The 26,317-nt window shown below is 46.0% G+C and overlaps 1 protein-coding gene across 1 annotated transcript in view; it reads right to left on the reverse strand.

Moving 5' to 3' along the window:
* LOC106590429 (histone-lysine N-methyltransferase 2C) overlaps positions 1-26,317 on the reverse strand; it is a 206,257-nt gene that overhangs the window by 14,741 nt on the left and 165,199 nt on the right. The window contains exons 23-38 of the mRNA XM_082970632.1: positions 20,086-20,265; positions 18,154-18,291; positions 16,951-17,192; positions 13,936-15,852; positions 13,334-13,671; positions 11,175-12,895; positions 9,564-9,675; positions 9,383-9,467; positions 9,209-9,272; positions 8,778-9,010; positions 3,757-5,481; positions 3,376-3,585; positions 2,459-2,623; positions 2,121-2,262; positions 1,770-1,908; positions 1,404-1,582 (exon numbers count right to left, since the gene is read on the reverse strand). Coding sequence (XP_082826758.1) covers positions 1,404-1,582; positions 1,770-1,908; positions 2,121-2,262; positions 2,459-2,623; positions 3,376-3,585; positions 3,757-5,481; positions 8,778-9,010; positions 9,209-9,272; positions 9,383-9,467; positions 9,564-9,675; positions 11,175-12,895; positions 13,334-13,671; positions 13,936-15,852; positions 16,951-17,192; positions 18,154-18,291; positions 20,086-20,265 — 7,590 coding nt within the window. The remainder of the gene's footprint in view (positions 1-1,403; positions 1,583-1,769; positions 1,909-2,120; positions 2,263-2,458; positions 2,624-3,375; positions 3,586-3,756; positions 5,482-8,777; positions 9,011-9,208; positions 9,273-9,382; positions 9,468-9,563; positions 9,676-11,174; positions 12,896-13,333; positions 13,672-13,935; positions 15,853-16,950; positions 17,193-18,153; positions 18,292-20,085; positions 20,266-26,317) is intronic.

Raw genomic sequence — 26,317 nt, forward strand, 5'->3', positions numbered from 1 at the left:
ATTATTAAAGATATTTACCAACAAGAAAAACTTCTTATGACTCAGCATAACTATAAAATAACACGGGGAGCCCTCGGGTGCGTGCTTAGTCCCTTCCTGTATTCCCTGTTCCTGCGTGGCCGCGCACAACTCCAACACCATCATTAAGTTTGCTGACGACAATGAGACAGCCTATAGGGAGTTCAAAGACCTGGCAGTGTGGTACCAGGACAACAACCTCTCCCTCAACGTCAGCAAGACAAAGGAGCTAATCGTGGACTACAAGAAATGGGGGGCCGAGCACACAGAGCTGTAGTGGAGAGGGTCGAGAGCTTCAAGTTCTTCAGTGTCCACATCACTAAGGACCTATCATGGTCCAAACACGCCAACACAGTCATGAAGAGGGCATGACAACACCTCTTCCCCCCCAAGAGGCTGAAAAGATTTGGCATGGGCTCTCAGATCCTCAAAATTCTACAGCTGCACCACTGAGAGCATCTTGACAGTCAATCACCGCTTGGTATGATAATTGCTTGACATCCAACCACTACAGAGGGTAGTGCATACAGGCCAGTACATTCCTGGGGCCGAGCTCCCTATCATCTAGGACCTCTATACCAGGCGGTGTCAGAGGAAGGCCCTAAAAATTGTCAAAGACACCCAAGTCATAGACTGTTCTCTCTGCTACCCACGGCCAGTGGTACGGATGCAACAAGTCTGGAACCAACAGGACCCTGAACAACTTCTACCACCAAGCCATAAGACTGATAAGTAGTTAATGCAAATAGTCTGGGAAGCTATTTAACCGACTCATCACATACACTGCTGGTAGTGTTTACGATCTGTCACTTTATTCCTAGTTATAGGTACATATTTTCCTCAATTACCTCGTACCCTGGCACAGTGACTCTGTACTGGTACCCCTTGTACACTGATGAAATAAAAGATCCCAGAAATGTTCTATATGCACAAAAAGCTTATTTCTCTCCAATTTTGTGCACAAATTTGTTTACATCCCTGTTAGTGAGCATTTCTTCTTTGCCAAGATAATCCATATCAAGAAGCTGATTAAAAAGCATGATCATTACACAGGTAGACCTTGTGCAGGGGATAATAAAAGGGTCATGAAAATGTGCAGTTTTGTCACATGCCACAGATGTCTCAAGTTGAGGGAGTATGCAATTGGCATGTTGACTGCAAGAATGTCAACCAGAGTTGTTGCGTTTATATTTTTATATATATATCCAAGTTATCGTTACTCATTGTGTATCTATTATTTCTCTATTTTCTTTCTCTCTGGATTGCTGGGAAGGGCCTGTAATTAAGCATTTCACTGTTAGTTCACACCTGATGAATAAAATTGGATTAGATTTTTGTAGCCCTTGTTCAGTCAGGAGTGAAAGTTGTGTATGTGTGATTCTTACCTTTCCCGCTGGCGCTAGGCAGCATGGGAATTACAGGGGAGGAGCAAGGGGACGGGGGCTCCTCCTTGACATTTGACAAGTCGGGGTAGCGGCTGATCTCCACGCCGACCACACTCTCGGGGGACGAGGAGGGGACGAAGCTATCAGGGGTGTCCCTGTCCGCACAGTGGTCCTGGCTCCTGGAATGTACACAGAATCAGGGAAACTAGTTCAACCACTGGGCTCCTTCACGTAACCAGGCCCGGGCAGCACAGCTTGGCTCAGCTCAGTAGTGCAGAAGGGTATAAGTCTGTTTAATACTCCACTCTCCGTTCAGAAGCAAAATTCCCATTGAAATGTGGATTTGCAAGTCCTTCAAAGGCTCACCTGAGTTCCTCCTGGTTGTTATGGGGTGGTGTGGGGAGCGAGGCGGGGACGTCCACCGTCTTGGGCCCCTGGGTGATGGCATGGGCCAGCAGGTCTTTTTCTGTCTGGAACGCTGTAGGTAGCTGCTTGGCTTTCAGGCCTATAGGGAGAAAGTAAAACATTTATTGTTCCTTTTATTTTCAGACCTTAGAAATGTGTCTTTTTCCATTGCAATCCCAGTAGGGATTCTTTGATATAGAATACATTTTAGATCACTCTTTAATATTAGCTATAATATTACTACAGCATTACATCTCCAAAGAAGTGAGACAGAGGCACAGAAGATTTAGAAAATGTTGAGTCCCACTTTACCATCATGGCCACCCAAGACGGCAGCTTTTCTGGTAAGCTCCTCGACCGTGGCGAACCCGTTGACCATCTTCTGCCTCGCCACGGGGGGCGGCGTGGGAGGGAGTGATGCTGGAGGGGTAGGTGGGTTGCTCAAGTTGTTCTGCTACAAAATGGCAAACCACACAACATTGTAACTGGATCCAACTAGGGAAATTTGTTTTGGTATACAGGAGCATTCAACAATGTGCGGCTATCCATTTTATTTTCTAGGAAAAATGTTCCTTTTCCTATCCTATACTTTTTTCTACACTCCACCTGGGAATAGGATGGATGTGCATACACTAGTGATCTCTCCTCACCTTGTAGATGAGCTGAGAGTAGTAGTCTGACACGCCGCCCAGCGAAGCGCTGCCAAAGGATCCTGACAGATTGTTCTCCCCGTTCAGCTGCCCGCTGCCGAAGGGGGGAAAGTGAGCAAAGTTGACCCCCATCAGGGGCTCTATCAGGGGCAGCAGGGAAAGCTGCTGTGGGGGTGGAGGAAGAGAGGAAGGAGGGTTAGTGAGAGCAGAAGGGACGCTGTACGTGGTACTGTATTTTAAAGGCTTTCTCACTGCTTATATTTCGAGGTAAGCACTGAACAGGATCAAAACTAGTTCTAGAAATTGAATGAAAACATTTGACTGTAATTAATGACCTTTTCTGGGGGTGTAATAACTGAAGTAATTTTAACCTAACGTTATATGGTTATCAAAAGTGTATGCCTTGGGAATTGCAGCCTTGGGAATTTTTTGGCAAACATTTCATTGTGACCCTGTGAAAGGTTCACCACTGCATAACCCATGGTATATCTCGTCATAATTTGAATGACAATTTCTTTCTTTTATTATTAGTCAACTAAGTATTCGATTTTTCATTTAATATTCGGTTTATGCCTTCCACAAATGTTGAGTGATTCTTTAAAAAAATCCACAGACCATTTCATTCCACATTAAGATGAGTGATTTATGAGGTGTGCTAACAGAAAATAGCAAAATAAACACCCACATTTGTACCTAAGCAACTGCAGAGAACGATACACTTTCATCTATAAAGCAGCCTGAGTGCTAATCTGCACATAGCGACACCACACACGTGAAATATTTAATGCCATATATGGAAATATGTACAAAATAAAACTCTTGTTTTTATGTTTCAGGACTGGGAACATGACCAGACCAATCAGCCAATCAACACATTCATTCAACACTGTTCGGTGGCTGACTACTATGACCTGTACCTGTTTGAGCTGGGTCATCAGAGTGTCAGTACTGGAATAACCAATCTGCTTCTCCTCTTCCTCCTTCTTCCTCCTCTTGTAGCGCGATGGTGGTTTCTCCACCCCGTTTTTATGCATCAGTTTGTTGCGTTGCTGCTTCCTCTTGCCCTGCTCCGGCACCGAGGGTTCTAGGAGCTCGGTGCTTCCTGTAAGCTGACTGCGCCGGGGAGTCTGGGAAATTACAACGAGACAAGGTTGGTGAGCTACTATTACACAACAAAGAGTTTTCATTAGGAATGTAGTACTGTATAGCAATTGCTTAGCCAATTTTGTACCCCAATATTTCGATTTCAGATAGAACATGCAGTAACCTATGCTATACTGTGGTCTTTCCCTTCTCACCATGTTGTTGGCGGTGGAGGCTGGCCTGGCAGTGGCTTTGCGGTCTGATGAGTCCTCCTGCTCTGAGCGCAGTTTGTCACAGGACATCTGCTGTGTGGGAAGGGTCTGGTTGGCATTGGCGACCGGTGGGGGTGTGCTCTTGTTCTTCAACAGGTGCTTAAGCAGCTCGTTCCCTGTGTCGCCACCTTTGGCACCGTGGAGGGGCGAAGAAAACCCCCCCTCGCTTCCCTCCTCCACCTTTACTGTCCCGCCGGCTCGGGGAACGTGCTGCAAGGCAGACCCCTCGTTGGCCGCCTCGTCCCTTCTGCACTCAGTCTCTATGCTCTCCAACTTGATTTGGAGGGTTTTGTCAAACAGGGGGGCCCGGTCATTCTCAGAGCCCATGCTGGAGCAGCCACCCTGGGCTAAGCTGCTGCCTGAGAGCTGCCTCTCCAGTTCTGTGGAGGGGGCCAAACCAGAGGACCCCACTGGGAGGAAAAGATCGGACAGATCCTGCTCACCGGGAATGCTGAGGCTCCGGGTGGATGAGGTGTCAGACCCGCGGGAGGGTGTCAGCGGGGAGCAGCGGTCTGAGTGGGGAGTGGACGGGGTCTTGACAGAGTCTGTGTCATCGACCGAGTCTCTCTTCTTCTTCCTGTTCCTCTTCTTCTTGACCTTCTCCTCTGGGATGATGTTGGAGTAGAGCTGGATCAAGGACTGGCCTGAGCCGGGGTAGTTGGGAGGCAGGGGGGTGGATGAGTCCATTCCGAACGGTGGTCCCTGTCCCTCGCCTCGGCCCCCACCCTGGGGCATCATCTCAGGGCCTCCGAATCTGGCGGGACGGGGCTGTCCCGAGGGGAAGTTGAGCCCCTGCAGCATGGGGTTTTTGGGACGGAAATTGGGACCCATCTCGGGACCACCAAAATCCCCAGTCTTGGGCATAGGCCTGCGCTTGTCCCCCAGCATGAAGGCCCCGTTGCCCTGCTGGGGGTACATGGGCCCTAGCTGCCCCTGCTGTGGGGGTGCTTGTTGTTGAGGTCTAGAGGGCTGCATGAAGTCTTGGGGCAGATCAGTATTGTAGAATGGCATGTGGGCCAGGCTATCCCCACTGGGGTTAGTCGCTCCGGAGCCGTGTGGGAGCCCGGCGGGACCCATACCCAGGCCTTGCTGCTCCATCTCCAGCCGCTGCTGCATGGCCCGGTGCCTGTCTACCTCCTGCATCAGCTGAACCCGCTGTCTCTCCTGCTGCTCCCTCATGCGGTCCCGCCTCTCGCGCTCCTGGAAGCCCTCGCTGAATGGATTGTTGTCATCAAATTTCACAGCGAGGCTATTGCTGCCACCACCACCGCTTGCTCCCTGGGTTCCTGCTCCTTTGCCTGCAGGTGTGGCTTTTACTCCGGGCACCATTGAGGCTGATTGAGGCTGAGGCGGTAGTTGGGTCTGGGGTGGTAACTGGGCAGGGCTGGCAGGGGGCATATGAGCTGGAATTCTTGGACCCGGGCCTCCCATCGGTCCTGGGGCTCCCCCAGGGTGCCAGCCTGGCACGTCGGGCATGCGGGCAAGGTTAGGTTGGCTGGGGTGGGGCTGCACTGTCATCATGGGCTGGCCCAAAGGGGGCCCCCTGGGCATCATAGGGGCAGCATGAGCTGGCATCCCTGGCATCATAGGAGCCTGTAGACTTAGCTGTTGCTGCTTGACACGGTACTCCTCTATCAGCTCTGCATGGTCTTTCTGCTGTTTCCGAATCTACCAGAGAGAAATAACACGAGGAAAAAAAACAATAAGAGAAATGTGAGCAGACTGAATGTTATCCCACCCAATTCTTCACAGTGCAAGATGGTATTGAGAGACATTTTTAGGCACTGCTTTTACAGTCAAATTAGAACTGGTATTTACCTGACAATCACAGAAAGAACAGTGATCAAATGCCATTTCCTGTTACTTATTCAAAATACCTCCGTAAAATTGGCAACTACCTGGAACCAGATAATGCGTATCGATACAGTAAATGTTTCCATGAATCCACAAGAAATCAGATTGAACCATTACGAAGTAAATACCAGATAAATAGCATAATCATAGTAAAACCTCTTTAAAACAAACTTGTGAAAATATTGACTGAGTGGAGGATGTGTGTTAACTTCACAGAAAAAATCATGCCTTTGTTCTCCTGTTGTGTTTCTGTCTCGCGCCTCGCCACATTGAAAAGGTCACGGAAGTTGGAAATAATTAGCAAAGGGACATTTTTTTTGATAAGAAAAGGTCAAAAGGTTTGTTTTCGGGCTCAATGTTTCCCTTGATTCTCAAGAAACCAAACAGTTATTTTAAAGTAGCAGCTGTTTTTCAGCAATGAAGTTTGTGTGCCGTGTGTGTTGCTGAGGAGGGTCACAAACAAGTTAAGATTGTCAAAATTGAGGGGACAGGAATTCGAAGCAAAGAGTTGATAACTGAGCCAACATCAAGAGTTTAATTTCAAGAGAAAATCGATAAGATGGAATCCAACAGGATGTGGGAGCTAAAGACAAACAGGCCAGAGGAAAACCCTAAATTAAGCCCTCAAAGATGGAGTGAATCTATTTACAAAGCAAGTCCTGCAGGCTTTAGTTATCTTATCTTGATTATTGTCCAGGTATATGGTCAAGTGCTGCAAAGAAAGGCCTAGTTAAGCTGGCCCAGAACAGAGTGGCACATCTTGCTCTTCATTGTAATCATAGGGCTAATATTAATACTATGCATGTCAGTCTCTCTTGGCTAAGAGTTGAGTAAAGTGTTGAGGAAAGACGGAAAATTCCAAATTGTTTGCATAGTCATCTTACACACACCTTCCCCACCAGACATACCACCAGGGGTCTTTTCACAGTCCCCAGGTCCAGAACAAATTCAAAAATACAGTTGAAGTCGGAGGTTTACATACACTTAGGTTGGAGTCATTAAAACTTGTTTTTCAACCACTCCACAAATGTCTTGTTAACAAGCTATTGTTTTGGCAAGTCAGTTAGGACATCTACTTTGTGCATGACACAAGTAATTTTTCCAACAATTGTTTACAGACAAATTATTTCCCTTATAATTCACTGTATCACAATTCCAGTGGGTCAGAAGTTCACATACACTAAGTTGACTGTGCCTTTAAACAGCTCGGAATATTCCAGAAAATGATGTCATGGCTTTAGAAGCTTCTGATAGGCTAATTGACATCATTGGAGGTGTACCTGTGGATGTATTTCAAGGCCTACCTTCAAACGCACTGCCTCTTTGCTTGACATCATGGGAAAATCAAAAGAAATCAGCCAAGACCTCAGAAAAGAAATTGTAGACCTCCACAAGTCTGGTTCATCCTTGGGGGCAATTTCCAAACACCTGAAGGTACCACATTCATCTGTACAAACAATAGTACACAAGTATAAACACCATGGGAACACGCAGCCGTCATACCGCTTAGGAAGAAAACGCGTTCTGTCTCCTAGAGATGAACGTACTTTAGTGCGAAAAGTGCAAATCAATCCCAGAACAACAGCAAAGGACCTTGTGAAGATGCTGGAGGTACAAAAGTATCTATATCCACAGTAAAAGAGTCCTATATCGACATAACATGAAAGTCCGCTCAGCAAGGAAGAAGCCACCGCTCCAAAACCGCCATAAAAAAAAGCCAGACTACGGTTTGCAACTGCACATGGGGACAAAGATCGTACTTTTTGGAGAAATGTCCTCTGGTCTGATGAAACAAAAATAGAACTGTTTGGCCATAATGACCATTGTTATGTTTGGAGGAAAAAGGGGGAGGCTTGCAAGCCGAAGAACACCATCCCAACTGTGAAGCACGGGGGTGGCAGCATCATGTTGTGGTGGTGCTTTGCTGCAGGAGGGACTGGTGCACTTCACAAAACAGATGGCATCATGAGGCAGGAAAATTATGTGGATATATTGAAGCAACATCTCAAGACATCAGTCAGGACTTTCATCTTTGGTCGCAAATGGGTCTTCCAAATGGACAATGACCCCAAGCATACTTCCAAAGTTGTGGCAAAATGGCTTAAGGACAACAAAGTCAAGGTATTGGAGTGGCCATCACAAAGCCCTGACCTAAATCCTATATAGGATTTGTGGGCAGAACTGAAAAAGTACGTGCGAATTCACCCAACTTATTGTGGGAAGCTTGTGGAAGGCTACCTGAAACGTTTGACCCAAGTTAAACAATTTAAAGGCAATGCTACCAAATACTAACTGAGTGTATGTAAACTTCTGACCCACTGGGAATGTGATGAAAGAAATAAAAGCTGAAATAAATAATTCTCTCTACTATTACTCTGACATTTCACATTCTTAAAATAAAGTGGTGATCCTAACTGACCTAAGTCAGGGAATTTTTACTAGGGTTAAATGTCAGGAAGTGTGAAAAAATAAGTTTAAATGTATTTGGCTAAGATGTATGTAAACCTCCAACTTCAACTGTACGTACACTATTATACAGAGCCATGAGTGCATGGAACTCCCTTCCATCTTATATAGTGCAAGTGAACAGCAAACATCGTTTAAAAAACAAATAAAGCAACTCCTCACGGCACAACACCTCTCCCCCATGTGACCTAATTGTTGTGTGTATGTACTGTCATGTACAGGGCATTCAGAAATATTCAGACACACTACATGTTCATGTTTTTAAATGTATGTAAATTGTAAAGTCTTTTGTCTGTAATGTCTTTTTAGTTATGTGTCGGACCCCAGTAAGACTAGTTGTTGCCATTGGCGTCGGATGATTGGGATCCTAATAATTCAAATACAAAATGTTTCAAGTGGCTTAAGATATGAGATCTTTCTCTTATCCACCTCTCCAAGGTAAATGACAGCTCTATATAGACACAGCATGTACAACCTCACATCTTCACATTATTTAAGGTCTCAGGATTTTCCAATTATGTTACAGATAATGCCATGTAAAGATGTAGAATCAAGAGACTAAAGAAATAACTCAAATCCCAATCTTTTCATAAACCTCAACATAGAATGCCTGCAATGAACCCTTGCTACATTTAGTTAGCTACCTGCTCCAACTGTTTCTGCACCACACTCTGCTGCTCTGTCACATGCTTCAGCTGCTCGACGTCCTCCTTAGGGAACTCACGGCCAGCCTTCTTGGCCGTCCGCTGTTTGGCTGACAGGGCCTTCTTGGATTTCCTGTGGGCCCCAATCTGGTCTTCCAGAAACTTCTGCTGCATCTGCAGGAGCTGTTGGGTCTCCTTGAGCCACTCCTCGTACTGCTTCCTCTTGCCATCGTCTGAGAGACGGGAGACAAAACTGTATACATAAATCCAAAAGACATACAAGTGAAATCGAATAGACCTTGGATTGGATATGGTCGTCAACAAATGAAATACTGAAGAGACCAAATGGGTCTATGATTAATAATTTGGTTAAAATGAATGAGGATGTCATAATCAAATGCAAATAGAAAAACTTTGGGTTGTCCACTCACTGACAAATCCAGGTCCAAAATTTGGGGGGTTCGGTCTCGCCATCTGTGGAGCCAACTTCCCGTCCTGCGAAGACAATTAAACGATAATGTGGCCTTTTTTTCTAGCATAATATATGAAACATATGGCAGGCAGACTGATAGATAGACAAACAGTGGTTGATTCACGATGCTTACCTGTCCAAACACATGTGGAGGCAGAGTGGCAGCAGCATCTGGTCCATGGGCTCCTGGCGTATGCTGAATTCTGAGAGGATCATTGCTTTAGGGAACATTAAATAATTTTTTACCCTTTCAATTAAATAACATTACCTAGCACAAGAACTCAAAGCTAGCATTGGGGAAGCTTTTGCCTTACCTGTTAATGACAATTGAGGGCATTCCCATGTTGTTCTGAGCCATGACTTTATTGATTCCCTTCAGGGCTACCATCTTAGCCTTCATGATCGGGTCCGTGACGGCATCAAAATCTGCTAAATAAGAAAACAAAACTAAAAAGTATCAGTAATGTTTTTGACAATGTTTTTTCCCCTTAATTGTAGTTGATTTCCTTTCCGTGTTTTTTATGATTCTACAGATAACGAACAGGTAGAGGGCAGAACACACACGGATACCCTACCAAATCAAACCCACCCCCCCTATGCTCTAACAGAACACACATGGATCCCCTACTAAATAAAACCCACCACAACCCCTCCATGCTCTAACAGAACCCCACCCCAAAACCAGACATGATATACAATGAGTAATATAAGCAAATAGTAAAATAATACAAAGATACTATTAAAAAAAACTGTTTTATAATAATAATAATTTAAAAAGAGTAATAATAGTGATTCAAATTTGGGTTGGTTAATGGAGTTGTGAAATTAGTTGGATCCATGTCTTCTACAAAGGATAGGAAAGGTTACCAGATATTATAAAATGGAATTGCAGATCCCCTAACGAAGTAGCGTATTTTCTTTAGCTTGAGATGTTGCATAACTTCCTTTATTCAATGGTTAAAAGTAGGAGGAAACCAATCCTTCCACTTAAACAGCAGAAGACATCTAGCTAGAAGAGTAGTACATGCCAGCATGTTGCCCATAGAACTGTTTCAAGGGGTCTCCTGTGATGCCACTCCGAATAATGCAATAAAAGGCATTATTTGACCTCCTTTTAAAAGGAGAAGTTATTTTTTACAACCAAATATCTATTTCTGATGTAAATGGCATGTTATAGAAGGGTCCATACCTTTTTTGTGATTTCACTTGTTTTTGAAAAACTTAACCCAAACAGGACATCTCGTTATGTAGTATGGGGGAAATGGAATATAACGTAATGGATAAAGTTCGGAATAACACAATTTCATGTGTACAACATCTAAAGACCTGCATCAATATACTTATTTGGGTGTTCTTGGAGCAATTGTTAATGTTTTTCAGGGCCCCCATAATATTCAATGAAGAAGTGATTTGCTGTTTGGGGTAAGTTTCTCAAAAACAAGTGAAATCACAAAAAAGGTGTCTGGAGACTTCTATAACATGCCATTTAGATCAGGAATAGAGATTTGGTTGTAAAAAATAACTTCTCCTTTAAGGTCTGACCTCTTTCTAAGCCATTTTAAAAGAATCCACCCGTCACGAGTGCCACATCTAAATTATGTATGGAACGCTGGTGAAGTAAGACTCCCAAAAGTGTCTCTTAGTCAAGAAAAATTATGTCCAACATTCTGTTCCTCAATTACATGTGGGGAACGTTCTTTTTTTTGCTTTGAAATATAAAAAAAAGCATTTGTCTCAAACGAAAATGGCTTCATATTCCACATATCTACCAAAAAGGATGATTATGCAAAATGACTGCAAAACCCCCAGAGGACTGTTCTGACTACACTCTGGAAATAACTACATGTAGAGGGGTAATGTGTGTGACTCAATTAAACGGATCACCAAAACAGCAGCCACGTCTATCTGAAGATCATTGTCCTTACCTATGTTGGGGAAGAAGGAGTCGCTGGAGCGCTGTCGGATCATGGCCTGCATCTGCCTCTGCTGCTGCTGCTCTTGCCTCTCCTGGTCCAGCAGGTCCTGCAGTAGGAGGGGCTGCTCGTCCAGCAGCAGAGGCCTGTTTTGTGGACCGGCCTGCCCCAGCGAGGAGCCCTGCTGGCCCTGGGGGTTCAGGCCATGGGTAGTGGGCTGCTGACTGGCTCCCACCATGGCTAGGTTTAGCTCCACCTGCTGGTTTGCTGAGGCCCCGAAGCAGTGGTTCCCCCCTAGGATGTGGTTTGGGTCTCCCATTGAAAGCCTGCTCTGAACCAACGCAGGGTTCACCCGATGTCCCATAGCCACGCTGGGATTGAGCCTGTTGTTGTCTTGGGCATGTTGCATGCCTGTGTTTGGGTGTAGCCCAGTGGCCTGGTTCGGTTGGGAAGCTATGTTCCCTTGATGAGGAGAGCCGTTTGGGCCTAACCCAGTGTTTTCCAGTTTCTCTTTGACCAGAAGGTTGGAGAGGACCGGAGCCGAGACAGTCTGTCCAGGCTGCTCATACAGCCCTGTGCCCTCTTGGTTAGTCATGGTTCTGTTGTCATTCATCCGGCCACTGCAGAGTGGCTGGTCCTGGTTTTGCATGTGTCCATCTTTGACCTCTGTTTTGATTGTCTCCTCTATTTTGACTATGTCCAAGGTCTCTTTCGATTTGTTGGTCTCCCGTCTGATTTGGCCGTGCAAGGATTTCCCTACGGACTGGGACGAGGTGGCTGCGAAGTCTCCGCTGGCGTTCCTCTTTTCCGACAGGGCTTTCTGGAGGTCAGAGGTCTCTCCCTGTTGGTGTTCCTCCATGGGGTCACCCAGGTCGAGATCTTCACTGAACATGTCTTTCTTGTCATCTAGGTTGAGCTCAGGATCTGTGTAGGCGATGAGATCAAACTTCCCAGACATGAGGAAGGCGTCGAGGTGCAGGTCATTGGGTCCCAGGTCCAGGTCTTTGCCATCATCCGGGTCGAGGTTCAGGTTCAGGTCGACCAGGTCTTTGACCTCCACGTCTTCGAGGTCCTTCACTGCAGAGTCGTCAGCGTCCAGGTTTTCGTCGATTCCGTCTCCACTGTGTATCTGAGTCTCCTCCGTTTGACCGGTGCTAGACCCAGGCAAGAGCATACCAGATGGCTCTGCATTGAGTGACTCACTAGTGACAGGGTGGCTGAGGGACCTATTCAGTGGAGGATGCTGTTGTTGTTCAGTGGTCACCTGCACTTCAGTCTGCTGCTGGTGCAGGTTCTCCATACTAACCAACATCTGCATTTGGCCAACCGATCCCTGGGAAGGTCTGCCCATCATGGGATCCATCGTTCTGGGTCCCTGGTTCCTGGCGAAGCCAATCTCCTGGCCTCCCATGAAGCACTGGGGTGGTCTCTGGGTTTGGTTGGAGGGGTCCATGACGTCGGGAGGTCCATGCCCAAAGGGGATCTTCATCCTGTTCTCAGGGGCCCTGTGGCGGAGCTCGATGAACGGCTGACCCATGATATTGTGCTGCTGGACGGTAAGGCCCCGTGGAGGGAAATCCTGGGGGAGTCCCATCTGGGGATTGCCCCCCCTGGAAAAGTCCACCGAGGGGGACCTTCTCATCTGGGGAGGAATGTTTTCGACCATGGGCCCGCCAGGCATCTGCTGAGGGGGCCTGAGGAAATGTTGCTCCTGGCCGGAGGGAAATCCAAACCTGAGAGAAGAAAAGATGAAAAACACATTGTCAAATGCTAATCCATGAACAAGGCAGAACACAATGTCACAGATTGCTGATGATTGCTCCCTACACACAAATAAGGAAGATTACACAGTGAGTAGCACTTCAAAAATGCCACTTCATTCCACAATGCATGTTTAACATAATTTCATTAACTGAATCGTTTCAAGAGGAGCAACACAATCTTTAAGACAATTATAATGGATTGGATTTGATATATAGAGCGTCTTCCTACCAACTGAGGTACTCAAAACGCTTTAAATAGTAGGGGGAAACTCACCTCATCCACCACAAATGTGTTGCATTATGAAAATATACAGCTGCATTTAAATGTGGTAAAGGCCTTGTCCATAAAAAAATAAACTGTCAAAGGGCCAGAGTTTATGTATAGCTATGCTGTCAATCTTGACTAACCTCATTCCTTGGGGCCTCAAGCCCATGTTGCCCATGTCCCTGGGGAAGTGGGGTATGGCAAACTGGCCCTCGTTGGGGAAGGGTCCTCGCTGGTCCCCTAGGAAGGTACCAGGGAACCTTTGACCCCCGGGAACTTGGGGGCCGCCCCTCATGGGTCCTGGGTAAGGGGGTGGTGGTCTGCCAAACATGTGGCTCTGCGGGGTGGGATCTTCTTGTGACCAGTGACGGGGTGTCACCGCACCAGTAGCTCCACCAGCTTCCTGTAGTAGTCCCTTCTCTTGTCGGATGGCCGTCTTCTGTTGCTGCTGCCTCAGGATTAGCTGGCGCAGTCTCTGGCGCTGCCCGGGGGGGAGCAAGGTACACATTAGCAAGTAACAAATAAATCCTGCATCAACAAATAAATCCAGCTATTAATTAATTTGTATTTTAGGGGTCCTTACAGAGAAGAACCAATTATTTCATGTTGCACTGACGTGCACTGTCATATTGGCTTGGGAATGACTAATCACCTGCTAATAACTGTGCAAACAGAAGAAGGCTTTATGACAATTCAAGTGTTACCCATGTGACAATGTCATTGCGTCTCTACTAAATGCAAATACCTGTCTGAGCTTCTCCTCGGTGTCTCCCAGGTGTGGCTGCATGCTGTTCTGAGCAGCAACAGTGTTGCTGCTTTCTGAAGCTTGAACACAAGGTGTCATTGGACCCTGTTCAAAGGGGTCGTGAATCGGCGTTTGACCACCGTGATGATTCGACTGCGGCAGAGAGAAACTTTCGTCCGACATTTCCGGGTGCTTAGATATCTGAGAGCCTGGGGCACTTGGATGGGCAAACGTGTCCTGCATCCTGCCTGGAGACTGGTGGGAGAAGGGGTCAGCTGGGAGTTGGGACATGGGTATCGGTCTGGAGCCTAGTCGATTGAAGGCGTCAGGACCAGCTCCTGGCCGGGGCGTCCCTGAAGCTTGGGAATAAGGGTCGGTGAGGAGTGGTCTTGGGGTTCCAGGGGGCTGTACGTATAGAATGGCATTGGAGGGCCGATGGGTACCGGGTTGTTGGGCATAGGGGTCCATGTTCCTTTGACTAGCAGGGGATTTGGGAAATCTATCCCCTGGGGCTGGTCTGGGGGTACCTGGCATGGAGGCATAAGGATCAATGGAGTGAGATGGAGACTGTCTGCGATTGGCTGGGTGCTGCTGGGGAAACTGGTCTAGATGAAGGCTAGGTGGCGTCTGCAGGTATGAAGGATCTGAGTGTGGCCTTGGGGTGCCGGCAGGTTGGGCATGGCCATCAGAGTGAGGTCTGGGGGTGCCTGGCGGTTGGACGTAAGGGTCAGGCATCTGCTGGGAATAATCTGGTCTCGGGGTGGATGGTGCTTGGGCGTATGAGTTTCTGTGAGGGTGTCTCATCATTGGCATGGGTTGAGAGAAATGGCCCTCCTGGGGTTGGCGCATCATCCTGGGCTCATTGGGGAACCCTTCCCCCATGGGCGGACGGAGGGTGAGGGGCTGCTGGACATAGGGGTCGGCCTGTGGTCCTTGGGGAAAGCCATTAGATGGCCCTCGTCTAAGTCCCCCAGGCATAGGGCCACCGTAGGGCTCTTGCTGGGACTGCTGGGGAGGCATGGGGGCTTTGAACACCGGCACAGAGCCCGACTCGTTGCTACCGGGGATGGGAGTGAGCAAGGGCCTGGAGTAGGGGTCCGAGAGGATCATGCGGTTGTGAGACATGCGCTGGTAGACCTCAGCTCGGTGGCCCCCTATTCTGGCAAAAGCCTCACCTCCAGAGGGAGGGCTCATCATGTGCCTGACCTGCTGCTTTTGCTGCTGCTCAACGAGTCCTGAAGGGCCCACCCTGGCGGGTCCCATGGGTTTAACAAACGGGTCAGGTGGCCTGGGGGTATCTGGCATCTTAGCATAAGGGTCAGCATTACCAGACGTGGGCGAGCCAAAGGACTCGTGTGCCGGGGAAGGCCTCCCTCCCCTTTCCTGCATCTCTGACAGAGAGTTCTGCTGGGGCGTGGTGGATCCGCCATCCACAGGAGGCGGTCTCGGGGTGCCCACAATTTTGGCGTAGGGGTCCCAAGGTGAGGATGGCCGGGAGCCTGAGGAGGAACTCGGGGAGAACATCTGTGGTGACTGGGGCTCGGAGGATGGTCCCTGCTGCGGGTACGAGGTCTCCTGGGTGGGTGTCCTCGATGACGAAGGTAGGAGCTGTGGTCTGAGGAACACGTCATCCTGTGACCCGGAGGTGGGCGTGACTGGGAGTTGGGATCTAGCGAAGCCATCCTTAGACACTATTGGCTGCAGAGGGGATGAGTTTCCAGACTTTCCACCATTGCTGGGCTGAGGTGTCATGGGGCTCTGGTTCCCACTATTAGGTGTTGTATCTCCACATGACTGACTGCTAAACAGCTGTTGTTGTTGTTGTTGCTGCTGGAGTTGTTGCTGCTCATTTTTAACCTGCTCCAGCTTTTGAGTAGCTTCGATCTTCGCCTGCTGCTTGCACTTTTGTCTCATTTGCTGCCATGGAAACAAGAAAAGCAGGGGAGGGGAGGCACTTCAGTGAATGAAGCCTTTTTGAAAGTGTTGAATTTGAAATTTTATGATGACATGGTGCTAAGAATGCTCTCTTTCCCTCACTCACAACAAAGTTAATACTTTTTCAATATGAGTGGGTCTAGCGTGTGTTGTTAAGCCATGCAAGAGGGAACAATGTGAGGGTGTATGTAATATGGTCATGAAAAAAAGCTTCTGGAGGCTGTTACTGTGTTTTCAGGGCGAAGGACAGATTTTACCAGTTAACCAAGCTTTTCTCCCTACAACTCCACTTTACATTTTGCTTTTCTTACACCTCGTAAATTTTGCTTTATTGGTTCTCGGCAGACGAAAACCAGAACAGTGCCTTGCCTTGGGAATCTTACCAGAGACATTTTTCCACCTCCTGCAGCTATAGTTGCCTGGTTGGAATGTCCAAAAAGGACGTCTTTATTTGTTGATTTTATGGCTTTGCTTTTTGGGACCTTTTCCTGCTGCGTCTTAAGCGGTCCCCACATCTGATTTAACTCTCCCTTTTCAATGCAAATTAAGAATTAGTAGACTGTATGAGAACGCCAAATGTATTTTTTAAAAATGACTCACTCAACCATGCACATATATAAAGTTAAATATAAAAATTATGTTTCATGCCCCCCAAGTTATGTTATGTTCAATCTCACCACCTTGCTTCCACTCACAATTCCCCTGACATGCGGTACTTTGATTGTTATGGTGGTGTATTATGGTGTCATAAAATACATGTACACACAAATAAACGCACACTGCTCTCTTACACCAGGGTTTCTCAACAGGCAGGAATAAAATCCCACTTATACTATTTTGCTGCCATGAAACAAATAACTTCCTAATTTTATAAAAGGCATGCATGCAATTGCCCCACAATCTTGCATCCAATTTAAACCAAAAACATTTACATAAAAGAAATTAAGGAAAAACAAATCCACAACAACTCCTAGAAAAGTGGTTGAGAAACCCTGCTTTACAGTGCACCCATGCTTCATACGTGTCCCCCCCCCCCCCCCCCCCATTTCCAGCACACTTTAACCCTAAAGGTACTCTTACCTGTCTGAACTTCCACTCCTGCTCGTGCTCAGACTCCTTGGGCTTGAGAGCATCTTTGAAGAGCAGCTCAGCATCCATGGGGACACTATTGGGGTCAAAGGGGTCAGTCAACGGCTGCTGGTGAGGATTCTGGTGTCGCTTCAGCGTATCGTTGGACATCTGAACTTTGTTAATGCGCAGCGCTGCCCGGTTATCGCGTGCCTTTTGCTGGAAGAAAGGGTCAATTTTGTAATTTTTCCAAGTGGTCAATCACTTGACCCATGATAAAGCTAATTATTACAGATGGTTACACATACAGTACCAGTCAAACTATGGACACCTACTCATTCAAGGGGTTTTCTTTATTTTTACTATTTTCAACATTGTAGAATAATAGTGAAGACATCAAAACTATGATAACACATATGGAATCATGTAGTAACCAAAAAAGTGTTAAACAAATCTAAATATATTTAATATTTTAGATTCTTCAATGTAGCCACCTTTTGCCTTGATGACAGCTTTGCACACTCTTGGCATTCTCTCAACCAGCTTCATGAGGTAGTCACCTAGAATGCAATTCAATTACCAGGTTTGCCTTGTTAAAAGTGAATTTCTGGAAGTTCGTTCCTTCTTAATGCATTGGAGCCAATCAGTTGTGTAGGGGTGTAATACAGAAGATGGTCTTTTACCAAATAGGGCTAAGTCCATACTATGGCAAGGACAGCTCAAATGGTCACAAAAAACATCAAGCGCTATGATGAAACTGGCTCTCATGAGGACCGCCACAGGAAAGGAAGACCCAGAGTTACCTCTGCTGCAGAGGATAAGTTCATTAGTTACCAACCTCAGAAATTGCAGTCCAAATAAATGCTTCACAGAGTTCAAGTAACAGACATATCTCAACATTAACTGTTCAGAGGAGACTGCGTGAATCAGGCCTTCGTGGTCGAATTGCTGCAAATAAACCACTACTTAAGGACACCAATAATAAGAAGAGATTTGCTAGGCTTAATCTGCGTCTAGGAAACCAACCCTGAATCCATGTACTGATGTTGACCAGGGAAACCAGGTGGTGTGCAACTCTCTGGCCAATTATACATCAATACATCCGTGAGTGGGAGGAGAAAACAGACACTGAAGCCCTGGAGATTTACACCTCTGCTCTTCATCGATTAAGTAGCACATCTGGTAGACAGTCAGAATTCAACATGGCCGCCTTACCATCTGCGACCATCTTGTCCAGTTCTGGGCTCAGGATGACATCCAGAGGCTCCTCCTGTAGAGCCCTGGGCCCCCGGCCTGCAGAGCCCTGACAGGACCCAATGGGATCATCAGAGATGGGGGCCATGTCCAGACCAGCTAGGGGATGGCAGAAAAGGACAAAAGGATGTTGAGGGGAGGGTGGTCACACAGACACATGCATGCAGATGTGCGCACACACCCACACAGTACACTTTTATGTTAAAAATCAACACACTAGCCCCCCACCCCACCCACCAACCAACCCCCATAAAAACTGGAAGCTGTCACACCAAAGAGTAAATCAGAGTTGACGGGCAATTTATTTTAGAACTGTGTCTGAGTGCTGGGCATTGGAGGAAGAAAAAAAAAAGAGCGAGAGGAAGAAGGAGAGGAGAGAGAGCTGATCATTCATGTCATGGTTGTAAAATAAGCTCTCCATGCATTTTCTTCCCCTAACAAAATTTTCCAAGAATAGCAATAAACTAATTTGTGTTGCCTGCTCGACAGAGTGGAAAGGGGGGGGGGGGGTTGTCTTAAGAAATAGCCACACTACTTTCATCATCGTTCCGATCCTGCCCACATTCGAATAAACGAGGGCTTAATCAATGAAAAAAGTTATGGGAGATTGCAATGATTAATCATCATAACCGCTGTCTTTAACATCAGAGGGGGTCGGAGGTTCATGCACATTTTACTGTGGCGCACACTCGACTAGTTTGCCATGTTGTTTTTTTGTCGGAAAAAGCTACTTTGCTTGTGACCTTAAATTAACTGGATATATGGGAAGAGATGCATTGAGACCACAGATACTGCATATGGCCTGAAAGGAAAGAATAAAGGCTAAAGTAACTTATTGTTTTTATAAAACTAGTCATCTGCTTCAGGGCATTCAGGCGTTCTTGTAAGACACAGTTTGTTCTCAAATAATCTCTCGGACAAATAGAAGGGTGGAAAATGAAAATCACTATACAACACTGCAAAACTGGATAGATAAAATACATTTCTTTGTTTCACAGACTCAAGGCGACAGAGAAAAAAGGAAACCTTGCCGGCTCAATAGATAAAATACTCATTGCTACTCAGGTAACTGCTCCATGGAATATCTCCCACAAGTCTTCTCCCTCCCTTCCCTATCTCCCACAAGTCTGCTCCCTCCCTTCCCATCTCCCACAAGTCTGCTCCCTCCCTTCCCTATCTCCCACAAGTCTGCTCCCTCCCTCCCTCCCTATCTCCCACAAGTCTTCTCCCTCCCTCCCTCCCTATCTCCCACAAGTCTTCTCCCTCCCTTCCCATCTCCCACAAGTCTTCTCCCTCCCTTCCCATCTCCCACAAGTCTTCTCCCTCCCTTCCCATCTCCCACAAGTCTTCTCCCTCCCTTCCCATCTCCCACAAGTCTGCTCCCTCCCTTCCCATCTCCCACAAGTCTGCTCCCTCCCTTCCCATCTCCCACAAGTCTGCTCCCTCCCTTCCCATCTCCCACAAGTCTGCTCCCTCCCTTCCCATCTCCCACAAGTCTGCTCCCTCCCTTCCCATCTCCCACAAGTCTGCTCCCTCCCTTCCCATCTCCCACAAGTCTGCTCCCTCCCTTCCCATCTCCCACAAGTCTGCTCCCTCCCTTCCGCCGTCATCCACCACTCTCCTTCCCTCTCCCCCTGTCCATTCATCCCCATCGCATCTTATCTTTTCTCCTAATGGGGCTAAACATAAGATGTTCCTAAGAGCTGCTGTAAGATACGCTTCACCTTGCCCGATCTGAACATCAACCCATAGGAGTTCAGAGACCAAACTGATCCAGGGTCTGTGCTGACCTATGGAAGGAGACCCTTCCATGCACATTGGTGTCCCTTACACTTTAATGAAGCCTTATATGTACTGTTTTTCAGGCAGTATTTGCTGTGCTGTCTCAGAGGCAAAATACAAATTTCTGTTCTAAACTCAAACAGACAAAGTTTTGATTGATAAACTTACCAGGTCGGTAAGGTTTCCTCTTCCTTTTCTTGTTGCCGTCGGCCCCCTTGGCGTCGTCGTCGACGGGCTCCCGTTCCGGACTGGAGTCCGACTTCAAGTCACAGTCCATCAGGAGGTCCCCTTCTGGAATGGAATACAACCAAAACCATGTCACTAAAACCAGGACACAGACCATGAAGATGTTCATTAGGACACGCAACGGAAAACACTTTTTGCAATGGTAAACTAAAATGAGAATTTCTTGACCATCCCTCTATTTCTCCCATTTGGTTCTTGATGAACATGACCCAGCCCTGCACATACTAGTGACCCACAAAACCCTCAATGCATCTTTGATGGGAGGTCTGCCATCTTGGTGGGTCTGGTGTCAGAGGAAGACCTCTGGATGAGGAGCCACATCAGTACATTAGTGTTGGAATTCTAAATTAACCACTTAAACCATTTTAGGAGATAACACTTTAGTATTTATCCGATTATAAATGCAAATGGCATCTCCAGGATTAATAAGGATCGGACCCTTTTTTCAATTTTCGCCTAAAACAACATACCCAAATCTAACAGCCTGTAGCTCAGGACCTGAAGCAAGGATATGCATATTCTTGATACCATTTGAAAGGAAACACTTTGAAGTTTATGGAAATTTGAAATTAATTTAGGAGAATATAACATAATAGATCTGGTAAAAGATAAAATAAAAAATCATTTGTAAAGCGTTTTCTATATATTTTTTTGTCCCATCATCTTTGAAATGCAAGAGAAACGCCATCATATAATATTGCAGTTTAGATGCAATTTATATTTTGGCCACTAGATGGCAGCAGTGTGTGTACAACGTTTCAGATTGATCCAGTGAAGCATTGCAATACTGGACAATATTTTGTATCAAGTCTGCCCAAATGTGCCCGAATTGGTCAATTGATACATTTTCAAGTACATAACTATTGAGAACATACAAAAATGATATGGTAATACAACATAAGTTTACACACTCCCAGGAATGTCATACATGATTTATCATTAGCTTATACACTAACTTTCACACATCTAGATGGCCAGGCGGGGTGGGTGTGGAGCCAGAGACAGCAGGGGTTCAAACTGTAGAACCCAGTTCCTACATTTGAATATAAAAATAGATTTGATCAAACAAAACTATGCTACATTTTATCTCTGGGACCCTCAGGATTTACTGAATAAGATTACTGAATATAAGTACATTATATTCTTATATACCCTTCTTTCTTTTCTCTCCAAAACTCTTGAACGTGCCGTCCTTGGCCAGCTCTCCTGCTATCTCTCTCAGAATGACCTTCTTGATCCTAATCAGTCAGGTTTCAAGACTGGGCATTCAACTGAGACTGCTCTTCTCTGTGTCACGGAGGCTCTCCGCACTGCTAAAGCTAACTCTCTCTCCTCTGCTCTCATCCTTCTAGACCTATCTGCTGCCTTTGATACTGTGAACCATCAGATCCTCCTCTCCACCCTCTCCGAGTTGGGCATCTCCGGCGCGGCCCACGCTTGGATTGCATCCTACCTGACAGGTCGCTCCTACCAGGTGGCGTGGCGAGAATCTGTCTCCGCACCATGCGCTCTCACCACTGGTGTCCCCCAGGGCTCTGTTATAGGCCCTCTCCTATTCTCGCTATACACCAAGTCACTTGGCTCTGTCATATCCTCACATGGTCTCTCCTATCATTGCTATGCAGACGACACACAATTAATCTTCTCCTTTCCCCCTTCTGATAACCAGGCGGCGAATCGCATCTCTGCATGTCTGTCAGACATATCAGTGTGGAAGACGGATCACCAGCTCAAGCTGAACCTCGGCAAGACGGAGCTGCTCTTCCTCCCGGGGAAGGACTGCCCGTTCCATGATCTCGCCATCACGGTTGACAACTCCCTTGTGTCCTCCTCCCAGAGTGCTAAGAACCTTGGCGTGATCCTGGACAACACCCTGTCGTTCTCCACTAACATCAAGGCGGTGACCCGATCCTGTAGGTTCATGCTCTACAACATTCGCAGAGTACGACCCTGCCTCACACAGGAAGCGGCGCAGGTCCTAATCCAGGCACTTGTCATCTCCCGTCTGGATTACTGCAACTCGCTGTTGGCTGGGCTCCCTGCCTGTGCCATTAAACCCCTACAACTCATCCAGAACGCCGCAGCCCGTCTGGTGTTCAACCTTCCCAAGTTCTCTCACGTCACCCCGCTCCTCCGCTCTCTCCACTGGCTTCCAGTTGAAGCTCGCATCCGCTACAAGACCATGGTGATTGCCTACGGAGCTGTGAAGGGAACGGCACCTCCATACCTTCAGGCTCTGATCAGGCCCTACACCCAAACAAGGGCACTGCGTTCATCCACCACTGGCCTGCTGGCCCCCCTACCTCTGAGGAAGCACAGTTCCCGCTCAGCCCAGTCAAAACTGTTCGCTGCTCTGGCACCCCAATGGTGGAACAAGCTCCCTCACGACGCCAGGACAGCGGAGTCAATCACCACCTTCCGGAGACACCTGAAACCCCACCTCTTTAAGGAATACCTAGGATAGGATAAAGTAATCCTTCTAACCCCCCCCCCCCCTTAAAAGATTTAGATGCACTATTGTAAAGTGGTTGTTCCACTGGATATCATAAGGTGAATGCACCATTTTGTAAGTCGCTCTGGATAAGAGCGTCTGCTAAATGACTTAAATGTAAATGTAAATTTACCTTAAAACCTCTTCGGGCTAGGGGGCGGTAATTTCACGCCCGGATGAAAAGCGTGCCCAAAGTAAACTGCCTGCTACTCAGGCCCAGAAGCTAGGATATGCATATAATTGGTAGATTTGGATAGAAAAAACTCTAAAGTTTCTAAAACTGTTCAAATTATGTCTCAGTATAACAGAACTTATTTGGCAGGCGAAACCCTTGACGACAAACCATCCAGGAATTGTTTTTTTTGAGGTGACTATGTTTTCAATTGGTTTTCTATGTAAATCTAGATTTCTGATTCATCTGGTTGCAGTTCATATGGTTTCCACTAGATGTCAACAGTCTTTAGAAATTGGTTGATGTTTTTCCTTTGAGAAATGAAGAAGTAGCCATTTCCTTTCTGGGTGTATAGCCAAGTGGACTGTTTTGTTTGGGGCGCGCGACCTGAAGCTCGCTCCACTTTCATTTTATCCGCTATTGAACGCAGTTTATCCCGTCTTAAATTTGACCGATTATTTACTTTTTAAAATATCTAAAGTTGGATTAGGAAAGTTGTTTGAAATGTTTGGACAAAGTTTACAGGTAACTTATTAGATATTTTGTAGTCATGTTGGGCGAGTTGGCACCGGTGTTTTTCTGAATCAAACGCGCCAAATAAATTGATATTTTGGAGATATAACAGAATTATTTAAACAAAAGGACCATTTGTGATGTCTGGGACGCCTGGCGGGTTGAAATATGATTGTCATGTGTTTGTTTGATGGGGTGCTGTCCTCAGATAATCGCATGGTTTGCTTTCGCCGTAAAGCCTTTTGAAATCTGACACGGTGGCTAGATTAACAAGAAGTTAAGCTTTAATTTGGTGTATTGCACTTGTGAATGTATGAAAGTTAAATATTTCAAATATTTTGGGGGGAATTTCACGCTCTGCAATTTCACCGGATGTTGTGGAAACGTTCCGCTAGCGGAACCCCCAGCCGTAAAAGGTTAAGAGGTGAATGTATCAAACCAGTTGCCATGATAAGTGTTTTGTTGTTGTGCACTCTCCACAAACAATAGCATGGTATTCACTGTAATAGCTACTGTAAATTGGACAGTGCAACTTAGATTAACAAGAATTTAAGCTTTCTGCTCATATAAGACATGTCTATCTAATCACATTAGCGCACGTTAGCTCAACCGTCCCGGTATAGGGACACTGATCCCGTAGAGGTTTTAATGATTGATATATATATCCTTTACATACAGTGGTTGCTCCACTAAAAGTTTTGCGATTATCCTGCGGGACTTAGAGGTAATTTGTGGTTTAGTATAGTACCCTGCGTCACCACTTCATTGCTCCAGACCAGCACAAGGGGGAGTTAGAGCACTGATTATGCTTTTGGGTCCTACTGTGTCTCCATCTGACAATGAATGGGCAACATAAACCTAAATAGGAACTGATAATTGTGCACAACTTCAGTATTACTTACTAAAAACTGTTGTTACACTAAGGCTTTTTTGGGGGGGGGGGGGGGGGGGGGGATTATACTGTTATTTAAAAAAAAAACACAGATATATTATTAACAGATATATTATTAACCCTGTTATTAGCAGGACAATATATATTGGTCATATTGTTCATGGCTCCCGAGTGGCGCACAATGGGATTGCCTTGCAGTTCTCCAGCTGTATCCACTGAAAGCACGTGAGATTCATGGCACGAGGGCAGGTGGCACGGGATGGGCCGCAGAGCCACGCACAGAAGACGGATCTAGCCCATGGCGGTGGGGGGGTGGACCACCATCCCACCACACTGGGTAGCACAGAGCAACACTAAGGGGCATTGCACTAATAATGGCGCTGACTGGAGAAACGTTCCTGTTGTTCTTAGTGCCAGTCTGCATGTTCACACTAAAACAATGTAACTAATAATGGCATCTTTATGCTTTCGTTAAATAAAATAATGATAAAAATACTCTTTCAAAATGCAGATGTGTATTTAGTTATGATCCATAACGAATTACTATGGGAATAAATATCACAGAATTACAAATATTGGAACAAAGTTGCCTAATGAAGGTAAACAAATTGTTGCTGACTGGAAAATACTCTTTCAAACACACACGGTCACGTTGTACAGCACCATTATGGCTATTAGCAGGTAGCTGGACAATAGACTTGCCTAGAAGGAGGGTAGGGGGAGAATTCTATCGTCAAATGTATTTCTTAGTTAGGTTGGCTGTATCACAACCGGCCGTGATTGGTTGCAATTTCAGTTTAATCCACCAGAAAAGACAAAACAAATAATACAACAAAAAGTATTATTAGAAATCACATCCGATCGTGATTGGGAGTCCCATAGGGTGGCGCACAATTGGCCCAGCATTTCTCTCCCTCTAAAAACAGAAATAAATGTTTTGGCCTTTACAAATATTATTTGGGCCTTTATTCAGATTACAAATCGCTCACTTTTGTTTTTGAAAACAATATAACCTCCAAAATATCATTATATATTATCAAGTTGATAGCACAGTCATATAGCCAGCACCTACATAAAGCTGAGTGACTCACTCATTCATGGCTTTGGATCAAAATAAACAAGTACCAATATTCTTTCTGATAGTCTTAATAAAGAAATGTTTTGGTTATCCTGACCTGGACACCATTATGGGCTATTAGCAGGACAATATACCTTTACCAACACCTCTCTGTATTTTGATACTTTGTGGATGGGGGCTCCCGAGTGGATGGGGGCTCCCTCAGTGCAAAATGCGTTGCTACAGATGCAGGTTCGATACCCATGCCGGCCGCCACCGGGAGACCCATGAGGCAGCTTTTGGTTTTAATTTATAATCCTCCAATCCTCTATATGTAGTTATTGGCAGAGAGTCACGTCTTATTTTTCGATATACTGTAGGCCTACCGTAGGCGACATGAGTCTCACTAGTGTTGAGTAATGGGCTGTTAAAAGTGGTGACGGTCTTATTTATTTAAAGAGCATATTGAAGTTAGAAGCAATAGGACTTGAAGCAATAGCCTACAACTATTTTAGCACCGTTTCGCGCTGCTCTGAGACAAGCATGGGGACTGGTCTTCATAAATCAATGACATTTTTATTTTCACTGAATCTCCGTTTGGGTATTGGTTAGACTACAATTATGGTGTAGAAATGTTATGCTCTTAGTGTAACCTTTATTTAACTAGGCAAGTCAGTTAAGAACAAATTCTTATTTTCAAAGACAGCCTACTCCTTCATCCCCATCGGGGAATTGAATCCCGGTCTCCCGCACGACACAGGGATTCTTTAGCTAAATAGCCCAGTACTGTAGCCTACTTCCGAACGTGACGTTGTACAGCACCATATTTCCCGTTCCATCCTATTAGCCCTTTTCTTGGAATAGAAACACCATAATATTAATGAAATTAATTAAGAAACATTTCTTAAAAATCAGTCCCATATACTATGTTCTTACAAAAAAAGGTTTTAACTTCTCTAGTACAGGCACTAT

Source organism: Salmo salar, chromosome 29, assembly GCF_965601325.2.
Source record: "Salmo salar chromosome 29, fSalSal1, whole genome shotgun sequence".
Lineage (NCBI taxonomy): Eukaryota > Metazoa > Chordata > Actinopteri > Salmoniformes > Salmonidae > Salmo > Salmo salar.